Source organism: Amblyomma maculatum, chromosome 2 (assembly GCF_055883805.1).
Source record: "Amblyomma maculatum isolate TAMU_Amacu chromosome 2, ASM5588380v1, whole genome shotgun sequence".
Classification (NCBI taxonomy): domain Eukaryota; kingdom Metazoa; phylum Arthropoda; class Arachnida; order Ixodida; family Ixodidae; genus Amblyomma; species Amblyomma maculatum.
The window spans coordinates 11,243,150-11,267,586 of record NC_139345.1 but is presented as its reverse complement, the minus strand read 5'-3'; the positions used below and the strand labels follow the sequence as shown (position 1 = coordinate 11,267,586).

The 24,437-nt window shown below is 43.6% G+C and overlaps 2 protein-coding genes across 2 annotated transcripts in view; one reads left to right on the top strand and one right to left on the bottom strand.

Moving 5' to 3' along the window:
- The window catches only part of LOC146197938 (acyl-coenzyme A thioesterase 9, mitochondrial-like), a 43,640-nt gene extending 41,346 nt beyond the window's left edge, over window positions 1–2,294 (top strand). Inside the window, exon 13 of the mRNA XM_084593215.1 lies at window positions 792–2,294. Coding sequence (XP_084449341.1) covers window positions 792–940 — 149 coding nt within the window. The 3' untranslated portion in view covers window positions 941–2,294. The remainder of the gene's footprint in view (window positions 1–791) is intronic.
- A 1,736-nt stretch (window positions 2,295–4,030) lies between these two features.
- Cul3 (cullin 3) overlaps window positions 4,031–24,437 on the bottom strand; it is a 39,206-nt gene continuing 18,799 nt past the window's right edge. Inside the window, exons 6-16 of the mRNA XM_084593212.1 lie at window positions 22,572–22,751; window positions 20,592–20,640; window positions 19,928–20,424; window positions 18,124–18,231; window positions 14,246–14,370; window positions 13,099–13,445; window positions 11,067–11,135; window positions 9,264–9,336; window positions 8,288–8,357; window positions 5,457–5,563; window positions 4,031–5,351 (exon numbers count right to left, since the gene is read on the bottom strand). Coding sequence (XP_084449338.1) covers window positions 5,327–5,351; window positions 5,457–5,563; window positions 8,288–8,357; window positions 9,264–9,336; window positions 11,067–11,135; window positions 13,099–13,445; window positions 14,246–14,370; window positions 18,124–18,231; window positions 19,928–20,424; window positions 20,592–20,640; window positions 22,572–22,751 — 1,650 coding nt within the window. The 3' untranslated portion in view covers window positions 4,031–5,326. The remainder of the gene's footprint in view (window positions 5,352–5,456; window positions 5,564–8,287; window positions 8,358–9,263; window positions 9,337–11,066; window positions 11,136–13,098; window positions 13,446–14,245; window positions 14,371–18,123; window positions 18,232–19,927; window positions 20,425–20,591; window positions 20,641–22,571; window positions 22,752–24,437) is intronic.

The window sequence follows — 24,437 nt, the reverse complement described above, 5'->3', positions numbered from 1 at the left end:
GTTATAAAACCTCAGGTGGACAAAATTATTCAAAACTTTCAACACCCCCCCCCCTTGTTGAAAGAAGCGTGTCGTGCCACCTACGGTGCCAGACTTCCCCCCCAAATGAGGGCCTATTATTCCCGAGCACCCCACTTCCCGTTGTTTACAAGTTTACTAGCCACTTTTGCAGTTCAAACTGGGTTAGTTCTGAACATAGAGATGGAGAAAAATGTTGCAGGGCAATGTCTGTGCCAAACTGCCCAAATCATGAGTGATACTTCTGTCTGCTAACTGCCAAAACCTGAACACTCGCAGGCTAAGAACAAATTTTGATCCTTTGTTTTGTCATTGGAAATAAAAAGTCACACGAAGAGCGAGTGCTGCAGCATCTTGTTGCTATAAGGTTGAATGAGTGAAGCATCATGGGATTATGCATTTTAGCCTTGTGGCTTCAAGCAAGCAACGACAATAAGAGAAACTTCGTGTACCACCAGTACTGGTCTCCACATAATTGGTATTAAAAACTTGCAATAATCAATAGCAAGATCTAAAATTATTCTGTCGCCTACTGACTCAACAGTTCTATCACCAAGACAGTTACCCCGCAGTTAGTCACCTTGCAGTTAGTCACCTTGCAGCATGCCCTGTGAACATCTGACAGCTATATCTTTGGTTTTGCAGTTTGTGCAGAATTGTGAGCATTCATCCTTTTGCAATCACAAACTGAAACTAGCAACATATCAGGAAACATTTGACTCACGGTCTGGATTGTATGTGATGAACATGTGTTATGGTTTGTTTCTTTGCAGAGAGTATGCTTTATATCGAAGGGAAGCGGTACTTAGACCTTGCAATAGCATCAAGACAATCTTCAGCAAGTCACAGCAAAGGCCACAGCAAACACAGCACAGATCCTGGTGCAGGTCACCGTGACAGCCACAGCACTGGTCACGAATAGAAAACAGGAGGTGTAAGGCCCAAGCAGATGTTTACAGCCCAAATGGAAGCTGGGCTTACCCTGGTTGTAAAAATGCATTTACAGCAACCAGACAGAACTAACCGCTGATAATCAGTACAGCACGTGTGTGTAGCTATGTTGAAACTGTCCAAGAAAAGGTGTACACCATATCATTTTTACTGAATTGTGCATTACAGTTGAACCCCGCAATCACGAATGGTACTAGCATGAATTTCTTGACGGCATGAAATATTTCGAGACCCCGGCCAGCGTCCAAGGTTCAGTGCAAGTGATTTCTCTCAACAATATGCTATCACAAGACTCATTTTCATTTTATCATGTCGCGTTTGGGGCAGCCGTTGTCCACTGCCACACAATCATTGGAACGCATGATAGTGCAAGCGCCTTTTGAAGCGACTGATGCTTAAAGCCGGCATCATGATCGCGACTGACCGCTTTCTTTCGTTAATGACTTATGAATGGTAGAACGACTGTAGCAAAAAAAAAAAATTTCCCGCTTAGAGAATTGGATTTTTGTTTGGAAACTCATAGAGCCTGTTTGACCTCATAGCCTTTCATGTGCGTTGGCTGGGACTGCGCCGACAGAAATACCTATCCATATTTCCGAACTAACAGTGGTTGAATTGGCGAGTATTTAGTTTCAAGCTTCGGTTGTTGCGCGCAAGAGAACAGGCAGCCGCCGCAACCACCAACCCCTACCCTCCGGAGCAGCTGGCCGCCGCGCCGGTCATGGCACCATTTCGAATTAACGAGCTTTCACTGTAGTTGTAGTTATCTAATGGTTTATGCCCCTAAGGCATCGCAAAAGAAGGCACTGCGTTTCTCTTCATGAAGTCAAATTTCTGGTGGAAAGGGCCCCCTCGTATGTTGGCTTTCTTTGATGCTTCGCCCCGTTGCACCTAGGCACTGCAGGAAAGAAACTGTTGTGGGTGATCGCCGCTGATCGGCTTTTCATGTCGCAAGCGCTCGTTAGCATATGTCCGGTTGATCACAAACCATATTATACGACCACAGTTTGTCGAAATTTGAATACAGTAACTGGGAAAGCGTGTTATCCGGGAACTTATTAACTGTGATAAAAATAGTGGAACTCTATAGGAGATGCTTCACTGCACGCTTTTTCAATGTATGAAACTGGAAATTATATGAACCGGGAATGTATCAACGAGGTTCTACTTATATGCATATAGTAATGTGTGTTGATATATGAAACACGTCATTTTAAAGTTGTTTGCTGCGAATGCATACAGTACTTTTGGCAGGTTTTTTTGTTCGCAATAAGAATCAGGTGCCTGTGATAGACTTTTTCAAATAAACTTTCGTTTCTGCAAAATCAGGTTTGTACTTCCTAATCCGTAGTCCCATTGTTGCAAAAAAAAAAATTGCTGTTCCCAGCAGTTAGAATGGACGCCGTTTTTCAAGATGGCAGAGGGAGCAGTGCATTACTGGCGTACAATATGATGGTTTAGTTAATGTGGCAAGTTGGGCGTATTGATACACAAGTCCTCAGAAGAGCAGCGCAAAAGAGACGGGGACAAGGACGAGCGCTCGTCTTTCTTGCGCTGCTTTTGAGAATGATGGTTTAGCTTTTAGCACAGTTCTTTACCTTAGATGGCGTTCTACTTTGGCACTAATTTCGGCTTACCTTTGTTGATACGGGGGTGTGGATATATTATATGCATCATTTAATGTTGTTTGCCATTAATGCATACAGTACTTTTGGCAGGTTTTTGTTGGCAATCAGTAGGATCAGGTGCCGATGACTGACTTTCTCAAACATTTGTTCCCGCAAGGTCAAGTTCGTACTTGTTCATCTGTAGTCTCATTGAAAAAAATTTGCCATTCCTGGCAATTTCAATTTCACAAGGTTCTACTGTACATCATAGGTTGGCAGAGATATCAATGTAAACAGTAAATTCCTAAAAATGTGGTCCTAGCTTTTGACACTCCTTCACCTGACCAGGTACTTGCTTCAGCACCAATTTCAGCTTGTTACCTTAGTATATACGTATAGTAATACATGTGTTCATGCAGAGTTTTTCGGTGAACGCTGTTAAGCAGTTCTTTAAATACAAGCTTAAAATATTTGCAGGAACAAACTCTCAGGCTCAGCCGATGCAGTTTGCTCCGTAATTAACTTTCATTATTGCATTAGGGTGGTTAGTCCCAAATGGTAGTTCAGAACCGTGAAAAAGACTATGCAACATCAGTTTTTGAAAGAAAGTTAATTTCTAAAGACCTGCAGCGCAAGGAAATCAAATGCTGTCCGTACAAAACCAAAAATACACAACATCCGCAGACTATGTGTTGCAGGAACAACAGTGCAAGATTCTGCCTGCTCAAAGAAAAATTAACGACCACAAAGTTGGCAATCACTGGTCTTTTTCTTGCACCAAGCGAGGAGGCAAAAGAATGTACAGGGTTGTCTACTTAGAGTGAACACGAGAGCATGTGGCCGTTCTCTTCGAAGTGCCATTGCGCCAGACAAGGCCATACAAAGCAACGCCTCCAGATCCCTCAGTGCCAGCTTGAAGTTGCTTAATATGCTGCTGTAATGGACAAACAGTGCTCCGAACGGTGCAGCCACCTCTTTGCATGTTCACGAGTGGACGACCCTGTACATGACATAGTGCAGTATCACTTGCATTTCGAACCGAGCCCCATAGCCCTGAATCATGCCGTCACTGCACATGGCATCTGTACAGAGCTTCTTGCACGTTCTCGCCGTCAGTTTGTTTCGTACAGAAAAAAAGCAGCTTCTATGCAGAGCAGAGCTTAAAACTGATTGGCATCTTGCTCGCGGCTTCAACCTCCCCATTGGGACTAACATCAAACTGCAATAATTAAAAAATTAGTGCTTTAATTAGCTGCATAATTAAAACAATAGCAGCCAAATGTGTCTGCCACATCCAAGAATTTGTTTCTGAAAATATTTTATTTCTATTGTGAACTCGCTATATTTAGATTGTTTGTTTGCTGAGACATGGTATATATTATAAACATGTTCGCTGTGGTGTGAATACACGTAGCACCTATATTACCTTGAGAGCACCATTTACCACACATCCACACAAGAAAGAAAATCCTTTACTGAGGCAATTTATGTACATCACACAACGCTATGTACAACAGTAAATGAAGCAATAAAAAAAGGCACCCCCTACCTTTCCCCACATCCCCCCCTTCCCAGGAGGCTTGAACCGGAAAAAGGCTTGTGGGTCAATACACTGCTTGTGGCAGTGAATACTCCAAAAAATGTTTCCAATAGTATCTTCGAGACCAAAAATGCTAGATTTCTGTACAATACGCAGTGTACAGCACAGGAACAAAATGTACACTCTTGTGACAAACCTTTCAGAAAAATGGCATTGACCATTCGATAATCACATGCACACTTGGTACTGACAAATGTGAAATTGCTCGACAATGCTTCTTTGGTGCCTAGGCTTTCACCTACACCCATTCATCCCAACTACCAGCTGCATTTACAACATTTTACTAGGCAATGTGTGTAGAATTCATCATACAGGCAGATGCCAGGATAGCCACTGTTGCCCACAAACAAAGCATCCTCTCCTCGCCATCAAAATCTTACTCTACCAAACGCTGATCAAAAACTAGTCACGGCTAAAAGCACTTTTTCGCATCACTAACTGCAAAAAGAACACCTGTACTTCATTTTTCTTGAACAGCAGTGCTCGGACACTGCCCAAATGTCAAATGAAGACAAAATAAATAGCTTACACTAGCTGATACAAAGGGGTCCATTCTCGCATGCTAATGGCACAAAAGAAAAGTGCAATTATCCATACACACAGACACACATGCAAACAGACAAAAGAGAAACCATGTGTCCAATTATGCACAGCCTGTACAAATTAGCATCCCATATTTAATCTTGGGTTAGTACTGCCCTTACAAATGTGGCCATTGGCAGAGTAAGCAGAGAGTAATTTTGAGAGTAATGAAGAAATGGTGCACAATTTTCACTGCCTATCCCTGTGCCACCTGTACAGCCAATCTTACCGCCTGCTATGCTGGAATAATTTGTCCCACAACAGGCAAGAAACAAGCAAATCTAGATCAGTGTGGATTTCGCTATACAGCTATGTTTTTGAGGAAGATCGTCACGAATATCTTCACAGCTATCCCTTTTCTTTTCGAACAAAACGCAAAAATTGAATTTTTTTTTCGTTCTCTGCAGTGACCAAAAGAGAATGGGCAGTAAAAGGTTCAGCTTCCATCCAGTCTTCTAGTTTTGGTTGTGTGGTTAGGGGCGCTGCCATTCTGCTCCGATGAATAACAGCACGTGCGCAGTCACAGGCACCGGGTGCCATCGTGCCACAGAGTGCAGCACTCCAGGTTTCACGCCACATAGGTGTACACCTTCCTGTAAGCAAACAATAAAATGCTCAGCAAAAGGTCAATGAGTAACCAATGCCACTTAAGCAGGCTTTCCAAGTAATGTGCACATACGACTGAAAAAGGCCCGTACCTGTCTTCAGCAGTCCTAGCAAGGTACTCCCTCTCTATAAGGCCTTCAATCCTCTTCTTGATCACTACAGGGCTGGGATAAAACCTTGACCGCAGCTGGCTGGTCACCTGGTACAAAAGAAGTTGGAATGTTTCACTAAAACATCACATGGCAATGGCAGCACGGCTCAACACAAAGGCACGCAGTATTACACAGTTGCTGGCCAACATTTCAGACTTGGAAGGGCCCCCCCACAGTGGGTGGCAGTGGTTTTTGCTACCCACCTGCAGCCCGTGTCACGATCACTGGCTACCACTCAATCATGTCACTATTGGGCAAAGGGGCACCTAATGTGGCAATGTACAATGTGCAGGCTGCGACACCACCGACATGCTGACTGCGGGGCATGCAGCAAGGAACAGAGTCTTCAAACCTTTTCCTTTGGTTTTCAACATACTACCTTGCTGAAACTTAACACGCAGATGCAGAATAGAATGCAGATTTCAAATATGCATTCAGATTTTAAATCTCATAAAATCAGGAAGAGGTGATATGGCAAAATAATATGTCTGTTTCTTACGTGTCATTATGGTAATTTCTCCTTTAGAAACAAGCACATATTTCAAAACATCCACCAAACATGCTAAAGCTAAGAAAAATCATAAAATGTCATTTTCTTGATCATGAATAAACACCAAAGCTGTAAAAAAAAAAAAAGTATGTGGTAGTAATTAGCCAAAATTTAGTCTAATTGCTAATATATCACAATTAGGGGAAAAAAACTAAAGCTTTAAGACGTGCAGTGGACCTTTTAAATGCCTGTATGAGAGAAATCACCATGATAGCCCATAAGAAAAGACCTAAGGATAATTATTGTACTCCTATCTTATCCTCGAGATGAGATACTATGTGAAATCGAAATGTATATTTGAAAGCGGCACTCCAATCTGCACTTGCATGCTAGGTTTCAACAAGATATTTTGAAAAATAAAAATGAGTTTGTAAGATCCTCATGCCTTAAGATTGGCCACGTCAATAATCACTCATGCTGATGCCATGCCTCCTTTGCTTCATCTTGATTCTAGCTTGGCAACTTAAGGCCCGATTTCTCGAGAATGAGCAAGCAGCTTGCACTTACTGCGTGCTCGCTATGAAATGAAACTGTGGCGAGATGACAGTGTGCCAGTGCAGCTGTACTAGAGCTAGGCACAGGTTGGCTCTGAAGCTTTTATCCACGCTTCTTCTTGATATATATGAGTTTCCTAATTCTGATTAAAGCAGTTACCAAGATGACAGCGTAGGAGTGTATGCGAGCCGTTGCTTAGCTCCCATCTCGCCACTGCTTTTCTAAGGTGCAGAGAGCTGTCACGCAATGGTCAAAGGACATTTTGCAAATGCGAACTATCACAACCAACCACAGCAGTCAATAAGTTTTGGAAGTTTCAGAGAAGTGTGCTTGCCTGAGTGCGAGATAGCAATGTACATTTTTCTTTTACTTGCAGAGATACAAATGAACTCTGGTTCAATTCAGTGCTACACATTTATTTTTCAATGTCCTATGCTCAATATTCCATTCATATCTTCATTCACCCAAGACACTGCTCGGCTACATACATGCCACTAATGTCCCGTGACCTAACCAAACATTTCCTCAGTGAAACCCAAAAATTCCTAATTCAGGCCCAGTACCCTGCACAAACTTGAAAACTGGTCATTCTGAGAACGTGAAGCAACTTTAACTTAAATTGTTCTTAAAATCTTCCAAAACTGCAAAAATTATTTTTGCACAATTTTATTCCTGATTCCCCAGAAAAGAAAACTGCTTGGGGGCACTTTGGACCATTAAAGTGTGATGAGGCAAAAGCCTTTATAGCGCGGTGGTCTGCAGCCCTCCAACTACGGCACCTCTCTCTCTCTCTCTTCTTTCACTCCCACCTTCCTCCTTTTCCTTACTGCTCTGTTCAGGTGTCCATGGAGATTTGAGATACTGCACCTTTTTTTTCCCAGTAACTAAATCTAAAACACCGCTGATGCCTACAGTACCACATCTGCTTCTATATGCAGTATGGTGCGTCATTTGAGGAAGCGCCAAATGAGGCGCCGCATGGATGCCTGGATCGGACGCCCGGCGGGATCAGCTTCGTATATGCTGAATCGCCTGCTGACATCATGATAGGATGTGACATCATTATGACGTCAGCTCCTGTTATTAGACGTGGCTGATAATGACGTCACATCCAGCCATGGCGTCATGGCCGATGACGCCATAGTCACAGTCGTCTCTGTCATTACCCATGACTAGTTAGTTAGTCATGACTAATTAGTACTAGTTAGTGACTAGTTGGTCATTAAGTACTGGTTAGAGACTAGTTAGTCACTAGCCTAGTTAAGGCGTGACATTATCGTGGCTGGACGGACAGTCATGGCCGCAAGTATGAGCCATTAAAAGCTTTGCCCATAAGGTTTCCCCAACAGAACATCATTGCTGCCCACTTGCATTGGGCATGCTTTGTGGCTCAGGCTTGTGATGGCATCCAACACCTAGCTGAATGATTAAAAGCCATTCTCCTACCTACCACCAAGGTGATCATCCAAAAACCTAGCCAATTCTCCTTCAATGTCTCTTCAATATCTTCTATCATGTAAAGCTGCACTAATCATGTTTGGGCATTTACTTTTCGTTCCCCTCAGAACACACAGCCCAGAAAGCTCGCATTTCACTCCACCAGTGCACCTCTATTGTCAAAATATTCTTTTTCTCAAGACATCTCATACACTCGCCTCTCGCATTCTTAATTTCTTAGGTAATATGCAACATGCAGTACTTAAAAAGCTGCAAATGCATGACTCACCTCTGTTACAAGGACGTTGTGTGACAGCTTCTTGCGTGCCTTCATTATCCTCACAATGGCAGCCTCAATCGTGCAGCCATGGTTAAGGAAAACAAGTAAAGCCGGCAATTTCTGGACTGTATAGAACAACCTAACCTACTCCTGCAGTACAGCGTCTCACAACATGTGAAACAATTTCAGAAAAGAAAACTGCTGTGCCACAACCTGAAGATGAAAATGTTCTGGTCTGAGCACTGCTGAAAACTTGACCAAAACATACTGCACATCACTATGCTTCAGGTACCACATCCACAGCACAGAAATAACCCCAGCAGCAAGGTTTGCACCCGCACTGTGTTTGCTGTCCAAAGTAAGGCAAAATTTTATGTAATTTCAAGGAGCAGATCAACACATTCATTTGAAAGCTAAGGAGCAAAATGCAGGTGCGTATGCAGACGTGTTTCAGTAGCACATGATACAAAACAGCAATAACCTTAAAAAGCAAGCATTTATTAAAAGAACGACAAAGTGCTAGCGTTACTTTACACATATTCACTGAAGCCTACCAGAATGAGGACATATTTAGTGCAGCAAATGAGCAGGAATGCCGATACGTTAGGGTGTACTAAACATAACAATGGAGTCATTCACACAAATATTGCATAAAATGCACCAAAAACCAGATGCAGCTAATCATGGTCCAAACTGGGAAGGTTAGTGAGAAACCAACTTCCCAGCACATTCTATTACTACAGTGAAACACTTTCTTATGCAAGCCATGCACTACTAATTTCTGGCAGTTTTTTAGTAGCAATTTAATGAAAGAAAGCTTCTCTCAAAAGTGAAGTTTTCTAGAATACTGTACAGGCATTAAAATGAAAAATCACCGATGGTCTCAAAAACAGAAGCTCTAACTTACAGCCAGAAAAAAAAAAGCACAGCTCACAGCAATTCAAACGCAGGAGACACATGCATAATGAGTACCACAAAAGGATATTCATGTTTTCGGTCTTCATCAACTTTGCTCCTGGTTTCATTCCTCTCCGGCTCACTCTCACCCTTGGCAGCAACTGCACATAAAACCAGAAGAAAAAAAATGAAGGGGGTTTTCTTCTTATTTTTTTCCAAATATAGAGAGACCTGTCACAACTACAAGAGTGGACTGAAAGGGAATAGAAAAACCTTTGAGGAGCGATAATATAGAAAGACGAAGTGCTGATGAGCCCGATCACGGTAACAATTCAATACCCATGTTATCTGAAAACGAAGAAAAGCCCAATTTGCCTAAGGCAGCTCAGTACAGGGACAGAGCAGCAAGCGCAATGGAAGAAAAAATTGCAGCTGAGATAAAAATTGTCACATACTCCCCAATGCCCAGATGATATAGAATAGAAGGTGCTATTATAAACTTTGCAGTCCCCGCCCAAATTCTGAAACATGCACATGCCTATAGCAAAAATCAACGAGTCATGCTGTTACAGAAGACCACAGACCATGTCCATAAAAGCAAATCAGTAATTTAATGTCTACAAAAGGCAGTTTACCTTCACGGCTCTCAGAGTGACTTCACTCATCTTGCACAATGGCAAATCAACAAGGTGGCTGTATTCAGAGTTTGGGTCGTTATCGGAAATGTCGCTATCTTCCTGACCTCAAGTCATCTGATTGGTGGAAATGCCAGAACCAGAAGTGGTGGCAACCAAACTCACATCCGGTTCCAGTGTTTCAACCAATCATATGACGTGCAGTCAGGGAGATAGCGACACTTGATAACGCTAACTCGGAATAGAGACACAGCTGAATGCGACGTTAACACTTTCCTGCATACAACTATTCCTGTTGAGGGCCCACTGCAGACGTAAACAAAATACAAACTTTCCCACTTTCAAAACGTTCAACAACTAGAGCCGTTCTCATTTTGTTTCATTTCCCTGCCGCGCAGTGGGAACCTCAGCATTGCTTTGCCCGCTGGTGCAATTTTCACTAGAGATCAAATTTTTTCACATAACTCCAAATATTCTGTACATAACATGTTGATATGTACAGAAGTCCTTGCCACAGAAAATTATTACCTTTTTATCTGTGTTTCACCTACGAGAAAAAGAAAATACACTATATTTATAGCTTTTTTCGTTACTTTCAAATTTTGTCTGAAAAAAAAAAAATTGTTTTCATAGCCTCGTGGATAAAAAGCTAGCATCATTAGAAATAGAATTTCCTCCTCAAAAATTTAACACTGTACACTTTAGTAGCAAGCATGATCTGGTAACTGCAAAAAAATGTTAGCTGCATTAAACAAAAATACAATTTTTCCCACGGGCTGAGAAGTGTTAAAAAGAGAAGCATCACAACAACATGCAGCACTTCACTCCAATGCACCGTAAACTGTATGCCGATTGTGTCTGAGCACATCTTGAAATGCACTAAACCTGCCGTTGTCAGAATCCTGCTTAATCTCGAATAGGCAAAATTACGAGGAGCAGTCATTCACAATAAACTTGGCTCTGAGATGAAAAAATGGTGTAGTTTGTGAGGTTTAATGTCCCAAAGTGACTCTGGCTATGGAGACGACAACATGGAGGGCTCCGGAAATTTCGACCCCCTGGAGTTCTTAACATGCACCGACATCGCACAGCATACAGAGGCCTTGCTTTTTGCCTCCATCGAAAAGCTGCTGCCGTGGCCGGGATTCAATCCTGCATCATTGGGCACAGCAGTCTAGCGTCCTAACCACCGTGCACCGCAGCTGGGCAGGTGAAAGGAAAAGAAAAAGAAGTGCAGTCAACGATCGGTGCAGTACCTGCTTGAATCTTGACTCGGTATAATTTGGATGTGAAGGAGTCATTGACGGTAAATGTGTGGCTCGGCTCTGAAATAAGAAAAGATATTACACATTAAGAAGATGGCTTCCCACATGAGCAGGTTATTTTTTTTTTACACTGCTACTCACCAGAAAACACAATTCTTCAAACCAAACTGCTTTTGCTCTACACCACCCCACCAGTAAAATGCAACTTGTACATCGTGTTTTTCATGTGGATAAAGGGAGAGAACACTGCCCTCTAGGCATCCATCTTTTTTGGCACAATGCAAAGCTTCCTGTCTCGTGTGTTCGATTCCATAGTGGTTTTACCAGAAACGCTGTAGAAAAAGTTTACCGAGAATTTTTCGCTCAGTACATGCGCTCGTTTTCATGTAGTCCGCTATGTTGGAAAACATGAGTAGTAGTCACCGCGACGACTGTGTGTCAGCAAAAGTATTGTACTAAAAACTAATAAATTTCACTTGCCACACAGTAATTAGACATTTTTAGTACACAGCAGCATTAAGTTTAGTTTCTGCACCCAAGGGAAGTTTCTGCACCAGGAGAAGTTTCACTAAGTGAAGATTACTGTTTTTTCCAAAAAATTTCAAAACGCTGTGGTGCCACTTAGTGACAAATACTAAAAGCACATCATAGGCAATGAGAAGGCTGGTTTTTGTTGACAGGTGCAATGGAGAGAGTGCAAAATATAACAAACAATTCGGGCATTCTTCAGAGAACATAGAACACTGTGCGCTTACAAAAGCCAGTGACATTTACCCAAGACCTGGTCATGTGGATTACTACAGTGAGAATTACAGCATTTCATCGCAAGAGGCAACATCAGTTGCTTTCAGAGCGTAATTAAAAATATAAACCCTCGTTTCTTGGATATTGTAATGCTCGATCTATACCACACGAGGCAAAGTCAATACCACAGAGGGTGGTCCAACAGTACTCTCATCAGTAAGGAAACTATGGATACAATTATAAAAACACCCTCGACAGCTTGTTCAGTACAGCTGAAAACACCTGCCACACATTGCTGCACCAAATGAAAGCTAAATTATGACTTGGCATATAAGTTGGCACAACCATGACAGTCCAGGTGCCAAACAAACAAAAAAGGATTTGTAGCAGATTTTACCACCTGGCATAATGCAGCAGGTTTTGCCACCCCAAATAATGCATCTGCATTTGGAACGGTCGCACTCTAGCAAGAGTAAGTAAGGGGTTCATTGTATCCCTCATGCTCATCTACATGAAACCATAGAACCTTGATAGAGACCACAGCTGTAGGCATCTTGAAATGCTCCTGCATTTGACATCTTGGCCGGGCAGACAGGACTGCTCCTCAGAGTGACTCTCGCTTAGCAAACACACCCAACCTGCCTTCCAAATGCAAAGCCAATGAATCACTAGAACTGCCTTGTGCCAAGAACAGAAGGAGTTGCTACAGATGTGCTCTGAATCTGCCACTGAAATTCGCCATAAACAAGAACAGACACTAAAGCTGAGAAAGAAGACATAGTTGAGAGCATGAGCAACATACCACAGTTTTTGTTACCATCTCTTCATGCAGGACAGCACACCACTGACTTCTGCATTTGTCTCACACTCGGGAGGTACTAAGTTCGATCCCTGGTGTCGCCAGATGCCTACAATGGTTAATAGATTTTCCCCAGCCTGGTGCTCGGCTTCCCTGGGGTGGAATGCTTGGGAAAATAGCCATCCATCGAACTGTTGCCCCTATGGGTCAGTGATCCATTCCACCATCAGACAACCTTGAGCGGCAATAGCCCGTATGTGGCCCTGAATCCGATGCGGTGACCTTGAGGCAGAGCATCCACCTAGCATTTGGGAGGTACCTGGTTCTATCCCCGATGCCGCCAGATACCCAGTTGATTTTTTTAATGGTATAAGATTCCCCTTGGCCTAGTGCTTGGCTCTTCTGGGGTGACATGCTTGGGAAAAGGGTCATGGACCAAAAAGACAAAATGCCACAGCATGTTCCCATGAACTTGCTCACCAATCTCCTTTGTCTTGGGGCTCTTGATGAGGATGCGCTGGGTGGGCTTGCCCATGGCCAGTGACTGGAGTGCACGCACCAGGTCCTTTTCGGGTATGTCCGTTTCGGAGGCAATCTCCTCATAGAGCAGCCGGTCCCGGCTGTTGAACAGCATGAGCACACACATCTGGTATGTGGACACCTGGATGACATGCTTGCGTGGCGCCCCCACAGGCAAGCTGCCTACAGACGATGACGATGCCTCGTTCTCCTCCTTGCGTGGACCGTAGAACACTGCATTCAGGTCTGCCCAGCCCAGCTGGGGCTGTAAAGTCAACTGCCGCCCACTGTGCTTGGCCAGGTAGAATCTGGGCATGCCAATGAGACACCCAGCAGGTTGGAGTGACGCAAATAATGAGGGTACTTACTGTAACCAACTCCTCACTGTAAATAAAACAATTATATTTCATCTAGTATCAGATCTACCACCTCCCACCTTGTAGCATAGTAGTATTCTTGCAAAATAGACTTCACTACATAGAGTAAAAAACTCTGACATAATAAAGTGAAGGCACAGTCCAATTTTGTCTTCCGTAGGTGATGCATCATGACCGAGGGTAGCGCAATCGTCTTTAGGGAAGAAGCACTTTCCAATGAGTGGTGCGGAGTTCGATATATCAAACGACCAGTAAAACTGACGCAACCTTCCTATACTTTTACATGGGATCTCCAAGGGGATAATCTGCAAGTTCGATATAAACAAAATTCGAAAATGTCCGGATTCAATATATCAGGGTTCGAAGATTTTTTGCTGATCCGAATGACATTACTACAGGGGGACAGACCTTTTTTCCTACTTTGCCATCAAATGCAGGCATTTCTGCAAACATTAAAGAGCAACGCAAGCCAAATACACATGGCTTTTGTTTCTGTACTCCTGCCATATCTACACATGAATATGCATGAAATAAACACTGAAAGTGAAACAATCCCACAGTGGACACCCCACAGAAATGATCAAGGCAACTGAACAGCAAGCAAGAATGTGCGAAGAACAGAAAGTGGCAATTGCAAGCACCCAGCTAAGTCACCCCTGTCATCAAAAGTCATCACGCACCCCAGTCAGACACTTCTTCCCAAAGTCAAAGCTCATAGCCTTTTACCCTACCTACGGAAAGCCTCAAAGGCATTGCGGGGGGCTGTGGGAATGTTGCTTTTAGGTGTGGAAGCAGGGGTTGGCCAGAATCCCGTGGTGAGCACTCGCACGTTCAGATCCACTCCATATAAGTTCATCTGCCAACAGAGAAGAGAAAAGCAGACAGATGCCTTTTCCACATGGCTGTGTTACAACATAAGCATCAACAACTTCCAAGCCTCAGTGCAATTTTGGCAGGCAATAGGGACCCCAGAAAACAAATTTTATGCCTCGATGATGTGCCTGCCTTCGAATGACATTCTGACACGAAAGCTGAAATAAAATGCTAATACAGTGAAAACTCGTTAATTCGAACCTCGAAAATTTGAATTTTTCATAATTCAAACTACACTGCTTGTTCTGGATAAGTTTATAGAGGTCTGTGCACAAAAAAGCCCGCTAAATTGTACGTGAATCGGTTCCACTACAGATCATTCAAATTATACGGTACCGCGTCTGGGCAGCCTGAAGCCCAGCACATGGCCAAAGAAACGCCCCCGCAATCGGGCGGCATAGTTAAGAGGCTTCGTGCATCCAGAATGAAAAAAAACGTAAAACCAGGCAAAACCATGAAAGAACTCATGACTAGCGCGGTGGCAGGCGGCACAGGAAGGTAGGGAGGGGCGGCAGTGGTGGCTGCAACTGCCTGCTGTCTGTTCCGCGTGACCTCAGAGACTTGGAACTCAGTGCTCGTTAATTCAGAAATATGGATAATTATTTCTGTCGTCGCAGCTGCAGCCAATGCCCATGCAAGGCTATGAATGTGCGCTATAAGTCTCACACACCGGTCAGACTGCATTTAGTTGCGATTGCATGCAACACAAACGGCCTCATTTAACACTACTTTAATAGGCCGACTGCGTTTCGCCTTCACGAGCTTCGCAATGTCCATGCCACACAGCGGCGAGCATTGACCGCACCTCAGCCAGCTAATCAATTGCAGTTGTGCGGCATTTCGGATAGTGCATTTTTTTTATGCACTTCCATCGAGGTTCTTCCACCTCTCCCACCAAAATGCGCTCGTCACTTCCATCGAGGTTCTTCCACCTCTCCCACCAAAATGCGCTCGTCAAGTGCCGTTCAGCGCATCATGTAGTGAAGCCTCACACGCGACGAAGGTTACTTGTAAAGGGACACTCCCGCTACCGCGTCGCCCCGTGAAGGATGAGTGCCGGTGAGGAGTCTCAAGCTTTAGTCAAGGCCGCTGGTACTTTGTCCAGTTTGCACCACCCCCCTCCCCCCTATGTCGACCACCTAACGTTAAAAAATGCACACACTGCTGTTATCGCCATTATCACTGCGCACGTCTTGGAGCGCTGCCAATAAACGAGCTGTAGGCTGCAACGACAAAGGCGCGAAACGGAGAGATGTGCTAACATTTTTTGCAGAAAAAGCTACACTGCGCTAGGTTTTTAAGCCGTCAGAGTGGCACCGTGGAAGACGAGGATAGAGAACTCCACTGATGGTGCACATTTTCTACTAAACTTAATTGGGCTTTTCTACTCTGCCTTCCTGATTATACCCCCATATTTATTGCGGAATCTTTAGGTATTGATTTAGCCATCCGGAGAGTATGTTTAGATCACTGCAATGTTATTGTAGTGATGGACGCTCTTTCAGTTTGTACTGCCTTGACTTCTTTGACTGCACCTTCGTTGCGTCGCCAGTTTTATGACCTCGCACAGTCTCATATCCACGAAATTAAGACTTGTGTGGGTTCCTGGCCACTGTGGAATTTCAATGAACGAACTGCGGACTTTCTTGCGTGCGCTTCTTTGAATGGCCCTATTCTGTCATTGATTCCACACTTCTCTTTATGGGTGGCAGCGCGATGCAAACAATTTCTTTGGATGAAATCCTCAAATTTGGCCTTTTTATCTTTTGACGACTTCCGGAATTTGTAGTATAAATGGAATCCTGGTCAGTGCCTTTCCCATCAGTGCGTGGTGTGTCTGACATATTTCAGGTGTAGGATTCCTCCCTTTAACTTTTATCTTCATAGATCAGGCTGTTCTCCTTCAGCCACATGTGTTCATACTGCAATGAACCGGAGAGGTTGGAGCATATTTTCCCGACCTTTCGCCGCTCTCTTCCTTGAAATTCCTTGCAGTACACATAAGCGGTACATAAATTTGTTAACGCCTATGGTCAGTTTCCCTGCTAGGTATGCAGATTCCGCTGTTTCTCCTCTTCAGGTTCTTATTGAGTTGAAATTATTCCTTTTTGTTTTCTGATCAGGAAGGCCTTTTCCTGTCGTACTGCATATTTATATGTATTAGTTGTTGTTTTTTAATCTCATATCTACCACCATAACTCCCTTTCTAATGGATTCATGTGTGGCCAATCTCCCTCGTGGGTATGTGCCATTATCTGAGGGCGCAACAACTCCACTATAAGCTGAACCTTGAGCGTAGCCAGGGGGCCATAGCTTTCGCTACGCCACTAGGCTAGGCTTAACCGTAATTAAACCACTTTTTTTTTTTTTAATGAGAGCTACATTGACCACGGTCTCGCCATTTCGCCGCGCCTGTCCGAAGAGCGAAGAAAGAAGCAGAAGTCGTCATGAGAGGCAGCACCTGGCAGCTGCATGGCCGAGCACCAACTGGACATAGGGCTTTCTGACATTACATTTGGCATGACCTGTGAACTCAGGCCTCTCCTTTCATACGGGAGGGTGATATCGCAATCAGCCTGTCAAAACCCTTGCATTCACATTATCCCTAGGCTAAGTAGAAAAAGCCTCAGGCCAACAATCGACTCGTCAGAGAATAGACATGCCAAGGATTAAAAATAGCTGTAAAAGCAAAAAGTTGCGTTTATCTCAATAAATAACTCTCTACTACAAACTTAATTTCCCAATGGCAAAAGGAGGAAGTAAAGCAGTCCCACTTCACCCCACAACACTCTTCACAGCATAGCTTCACTTGCGAGTTCATGGTACCTGTCCTTTGTCGTATGTACTCAATGTTAATAACTGAATACATTTGTTGCACTGCAGCTAGCTCAAATGCCAAAGTGTCAGCAACATGATGGTTGAAACACTGCAACAATGCACAAAAATTACCACAAAAGGGGGAACATGCAATAACACAGCCACACCCTACAGACACTAGTGCCATAGACACTTGTGGTGTGCCCCGCTCCCATGAACGCTTCTAATGTTTTGGTTGTTTCATCTCCCAGGCAATGGCTAGTGCAAGCAGTGATCACCAATTCTGTGCTGGATCTCATGCAGATCCTAAGGCAATCAGTCCTGCACTTGTGAGACTATGTTTAGGCCCACAATTTTCATCTAAGAAACAGCCGCCTCGCCAAGCGTGACAGCGACACTGTGCCGAAAACATGCTTGAACGGCCTTCTTAAGCTACAGCAAATAATGCACACCTCTACATGTCACTGCTCTGCTATGTTGCCAGCACTGTATGAACGAGAAAGTCCATGTATAAAAGGGAACACAGTACATCAAGTGTCACCTTAACCGATCATAACAAAGTGGTTTCCTCGCATGCATTTGTGTGTGCTAGCATTTTGCAGCATAGCAGCTCCTGAAGCAAGTATTAACTTGCAGAAAATGGGCACTACCAGGACGTGTGTTCATTGCACTCGAGAACCAGTTTTTTTTTTACAATGCAGCAGAGGCTGGGCATGCAATGAAAGGCAGGCAGGCTTATGCCCCTGTGCTGTGGGGAGGGGGCTAACTTGGCCTTAGTGACAAATGCATCATCTTTTCAAGTTCGCCCCTGGCTGTTACATTTTATTCTGCCATGCCAACAGTCGCGCACTGCGATAACAAGTCAGATTACTGCACAGAATAATGAGTTTGGTGAGAACAGCCCGTAACAGTTACTTACATTAGAAGAAGCCACAGCAGCTTTAAACTCATCCATCATTGTATTTGAGACTGACATGTCTTTGAACATGCCTTCCAATTTGGAGGTGAACTGGCAGCCACATTCCGTCTGAAAATAAGCACTTTGCGTCAATCCATGTCTAGGCAGTTGCAACTACATCATCACATATATCACTACAAAGTGCATATAAACAATACCAAACCATGTGTTGTGGAAAAGCTGCACAGTTTTCATCTCTAAATTGACAGTCAACATGACAACCCAAAGCAGAGAGGGAACATATTTTCATGTAAATAGTAATGCAATTGCATATGTAATGAAATGGGGGAGTTTGAGACTTTATGAAAATGAAAAAAAGAAAAGAAAAATGAAAAGAAGAAACCGTAGTATGATGTGACTTTGCCCAGTTCAAGGAAACTACAGACAAGGGCTAAGAAAAAAAAAACAGAATTGGCGTGGAAAAGCACAGAAGCAATGGATACATCAATATTATTTCAAAGGTAGCACTTCAGGAGCATGCACGACATGACAGGGCACAGCAAAGCCCTCGTGTAGCAACAGCTGCTGTAACCAATGTACCACCATGTGTTCATGTGTTCTATGGCTATTTGCCAACCTGCATTTCATTTCTCTGCTCCACTATGTCTCCTCAATGATTTGCGCCACCTTCTATTCATGTTTCAAGGTACCCTATCCTTTGTCCAAGCGTACGCGCAGCCCCAAGGCCATGGAAAAGTAGTCTTTTTTCTAGCTACTCGCGAGTCTCGTAGTGAAGCTGTCAGCTGTCAGTAGACATCTTGAAGAGCAACGGGTAAAAAAAAAGTCGCGTTATATATTGACACCTTAGTCATAGTCAATGGTTCAACAGAATCCTGTATGGTGAGGGGAAAGCATAGTGGTTGAAGAAAACATACACTCCCTAAAAAATGAAAAACACTTTTAAAGCATGACATTCCGTGACATCTGCAAGTCCCTTTGTCAAAATGAAAGAATGGACAGAATGGGCCACTTCTTATAAGCGTGCATGACAGCAAAGTGAATGTGCGTGAGGTTAATAACATTCGTCGCAGTCAGTATGTGCAAAGGGCAATCTCACTGATGTCTACACGCACTCACTTCCACATCAAGCACACATATAGGAGGTGGCCCATTCTGTCCATTCTTTCATTGTGCTCAAAGGAAATGTAGGAGTCCCGGAACATAGCTTTAAAACCATTTTTCATACTTTGGCAAGTGCATATCTTTTTCAACCGTATATAATGCGAGACACGTTTTTAAACTGATTACCAAAAAAACACCTCGTATATAAATGTAAACAAATAAGATGACACCTAAAAATTTTTAGATTTTGTGAACTGAGCTATTATGCTGCATTCTTTCCCTCTGTTAGTCTCAAAGAGCAAGGCAGTTCCCAGAAAAAACCTCTCAAAAATTTCGGAACCTGCTGTGCACATAACTGAAGTCATATTGGTGCACGCGTTCATCGGTGCACACCAAAACTTGGGGCTACAGGCATGTCAGGTTAATTGACGGCATGCACAATCAGGCCACATTAATCACATGCAACAAAAACGTTACTGCTCCAAGTATGTTCTGAGCCAAATCATGCATAGTAAAATATTAAATACTAAAAGAAACCAATAAGACTATACATATGACTCTTTGAGCACTATCATAATGAACCTTACTAATCTCTCCAAATTCGTCTCAGGCCTTCTAACTAAGTGGTCTGTGTGTACAAAGACATGACCCAGGCGCACAAAACCCGATGCACAAGGTGCCTATGCAGAGAAAAGATACCTGCCTTGAGCTTGGAGATCATGTTCTTCTCAGAGTCATCTGAAACACTCTTGTTGAGCAACAGGCGTTTGGCCAGGTGCTGTTTGTAATATCGCTCAAACAGGTCCTTCTCCTGCAGGTAGCGAAACAGCACCATGGTTTTATCTAGCACCTGCTCTATCTCCTGCTCAGTCATGCCCTTCAGCCCTTTCTTGAGCTTATCGTCCACGAAGAGGGACAGGTACTCGGGTGACTTGCGATTCAGGTTGAGGAAGTACTCAAAATCACTGGCAATCATCTGCTTGAACTGCCGCTCGCCATTGAACGAGTGGTGCAGGAAGTGGTCAAACCGGTCCTTCAGGTCGAGCAGGTTCTGCACAAAGCTCAGGGCATCCCCCTTGCCACCGTCCTCCTCTGTCACCAGCGACTTGCCCTGCTCCCGCAGGTACTGACTCACACAGTCCACCACCGTCTTGAGACCGTCCTGGACCCGGTTGAATAGCCGGAACATGCGCGCCAGGTCTGCATGGCATAAAAGCGCCTAAATGGGTATCGCCAATAAGGCTCCGTTTTCAAGTTAAATGCACGCAATTCACTTAGCAGGTGCCATTTAACCAATGTCAGCCTTTGATTTTAGAGCAACTCCTTCATAGACAGCGCTTCCACAGATCCCCTGGCATTGATCTCACCTTCTGTCTTCTGGTTCTTGAGCATGTGCACAACACCGGAGTTTTCCATCTGCAAAAAAAAAAAAAAAGAAAGGAAAGAAGAAAAAAAAAAACAATGCTTCCTGTCGTGATTACTGCTTTGCAAACACAACATAAAATATGAACAAACTACTGAAAGATATTCAAAGATTGTTTAAAGGTTGCCATCATCGCTCGAACTAGCCACAGCATGACTTTGCAATCTCCAAATCGCCTCTTGACTCTTTCAAAGGCTTTTTTTGTGTTTCATAAAAAAAAATTTTCTGCCTCTTGCTCTCACTATGTCCCCCTTTCAAGCCAACCTCCTCCTCACCCTTCCATGGTAGCCACAATATAGTAGTGGTGCATTCGACTGCTCTAGCCATACCCCCACTGCATCCTTGAATAGTAACCTTCTCATGGTAACCCTCACCCCCACTGCTTCAACCATAACACCGATGCGGCAACCGCCCTCTGAATGCACATCTGTCCACTCTTGCCATACCCTCTTTCCTTCATTCACCTCCCCTCCACCAAATTCCACAACAATTAGCTGGCAATTATACATTCCTCAGCTCTTACTACTCCTCCTTCCAGAGTAAGCCCATTTCGGTTGGTTTCTGTGCTGTGACATATGCACATCACTTCAATCTCCCCTTACCCTCCCTTCCAAAAAAGCCCTCCTCCTCCTACCTCACGGTTACAACCTCTGGTTACAATATTTAATCCCCACAGAAATCAATGGCCGTAAATATTATACTCTAAAACCTCATTCATTCTAAGTCACTGGGATCGCAAAAAAAGGTTCGACTTGTTGGAACCAGACAAAAAAATTTATTGTGAGAACACAGCACGCAATGCCCTGCACTTATTCCCGCCAAAGCACATTGTCGTTTTTTTTTGCAGTTTCCTGCAGGATGGCATTGGGGTGCACGTGCAACTTAGGCTAATTTATTATAAACGCATTTTGATGCCAGCAGAGACCAAAAGCAAAACAGTGCTCCACCCTGCCTTCCTCAATCGAGTGCTGTCTGAATGGCGTGTGGCAAATCTGCTCAGCCATGTACTTTCGCAGTGCTCCTGCCCTTAACATTATTACTAGACATTGCTTTCATGCTACCTACCCCTCATCTGAAGGAACGACTGCCAGCACGAAACAGCCAGTCAAACAGCATGCAATTCGAATTTCCTGCAACACAGCCTATTTGCACAAGAGTTACGATGTTTGAATCTTGCAATGCCCTGAGAAGAAACCAATACTGTTAAACCTGGTATAGAACGAAATTTTAAAATGTCTGCAATTTTTCATTACATCGAGGTTTTCGTTATATCTAGTTTTCGAGTGTACACTATAAAGAAGAATACAGAATGAAAATAAATTAAGAATTGACTGTAAGGGAAATGCGCACGCATGTGTGTGTGTGTGGAGAATGCAACAGTGTGGAGAGTGTGTGCGGGGGGAGGGGGGGCGTGCACGTGTGTGCGTTTCCAGACCTCCAGAGCTGAAGCGCAATCCGCCACTGGCATCAAAACACCGCAACAGCTTCAACGAACCGTCCCTTCTTCATTGGTTTGCGGCGAAATTGTAAACAGGCATTCCCACGTAGCCCCCCAAATCTTCTTATTGACCAGGCTGGTTCACTGATTCGAATTACCCAATCAAGTTTACATTAGAAATTAAGGAATCACAGATATCCAAGATATCAGAAATTTCGAATTTACCAAGTTGGGATTATCAAGGTTTACTGTATCTGAGAATGGCAGAGGTACAAGACAATCACAGAGGCAGTACCATAAGTTGGCAGGTCAGCAGTAGTCTCTGCACACACAGCAATTATCAAAGCCTCACAATGAACATGCAAACAATTGTCAACAAACACATAGCATCATATGGCAGGCCACCAAACAACTTGCAGGTCACCGTGACTACTAGTGGGAAAAAGAAAGTGAGGAGAAGGGTCCCCATTTACAGCAGGAACTCACCTCAACAATGGTCTTCATGTGGTTTGTGATGAGCTCCTTCTCAACAACCTGCACAATGAGCTCCTCAGTGAACTCATCCAAGTAGTGCTTGGCTCGCTCTGCCTCTTCGTTGATGCGCTGCTCCACCTTCTTGATGTAGACGCACGCACTGTTCTCAGTCAGGAATTTTTGACTCTCTGCCTGCACAAGCACCACACCGGCGCAGGGTTGGAAAAGAGAACCCCAGTTCAACAGTTAGTTATCTGCACACAGCTCGCCTGTGCTAAAAAGAGAGACGCAAAAAAGCAGATTCTATGCACCCATCGCTTCCCCACAGAAAGTTCCTTTTGAAACAGGCCACTAAAGCTTCCATAGCACTGCTCAGATTCCCCACGGCACAGCGAGCAAACGCTGCAACAAAACACAAGACTACAAGCAAAACCATTTCAAATAGGTAAGCTCTGTTCTCTCAAATAAACATTATGCTCAACACTTCCAACACTATAATGACTGGAATATCTATTAGATGCAGCACAAGGTATTGTGGCACATTTCGCTGTTAGATGTTTCTGGCCATGATACACCCCCAGTGTTGGCTTGGGAAGAGAATATGACGACCTCCTGTGCTGCTGACAACGGCGAGCAAGTGACACCAGCAATCGAGTCATGTTTCGAGAGGGAAAGGCGCACGCCCCTAAACTTGATGCAACGTAGTGCACGCAGAGCAATCATGCCCCGCTGAAGAGATGAGTGAGTGCAATAGCTCTGCACTCTTCAATATACATGCTCCAATTGCACAGGGAGAAAGTACGAGCTTCTAAAATGATTCGACAGATGGCATGACAAGTTTAAGCATAGCAGCTTTGTGGTCCAGCACGAATTTTTGAATGTATGTAGAACGTCAGTGACACTGCAGGGTAAAAAAATGCAAAAATGTAGCAGTTCGTCAGTGGCAGCGAAAGGGTAACAGCTAAGGATATTAAGATCCAGACACCAGAAATGCTAATTGGTTGTGTCACATGCCAAAGTTTTCGAAGAGTTAATTTCTTTAAATCCATTTTCTTCTTCAGGAACCTAACGACTCCCGACAGGTCTAAGATTGTATTTTCTTCAGAAAGGAATGCATGCTCTTAGAAATATATTATAAAATGCTTTCTCCTCCATTTCCAAACTTCTGCGCATGAAAATAAGATGCTGCACCCAGTAAACAAGTGTCCACTAAGCAGACAAAGATGTTCTGAAGTGCACGTTACTTACTGATTTCGTTACCCATTTAAAATGCTCAGTTGTACACAAAGCGAATGACACTGGGCCCCCAGAGACATCACTAGAAGACCACGCATCAGAGCTCTTTAGTATTTATGCTTGTAACACTGGGCAAATTAGTAATGATTCCATACTCGCCCCAGAATTCCACCGCTGGCAGGTGGTTTCTCCCAATAGGTACTTGAATCACTCCAAACGGGAAAATTACATACCCCAGCACTGCCCAACTCCATAGCCCCAAAAGTAAATTATGAATTCGTGGTGATTTATTCCAAAATAAACTGAAGCTGCCAAGGCTCTTAATTAGGCTGTTTGGTTACTGTATTCAGACATGTGAAAACAAAAAAAAAGCAGATATGTGTGTGTGTGTCCCGCCATCTCTCCTATCTGTGTACTCGTGTTCTGTGTGCTAAATACTAAGTCTAAACAAAATGAAAATGCCTAGGCTACTGGCAGTAAGAGTAGAAAATGCAATTCCTTTCCACTGGTAGTCAAAGGCAGAATCTTGCACATGCATACCATATTTTTTGTTTTATAAGACATGGTGTTTTTTTAACACAAATTTTGTTAGTGCATCCTATACAATGATTCGTCTTAATTTTTTTTTTTACACTTTGCAAA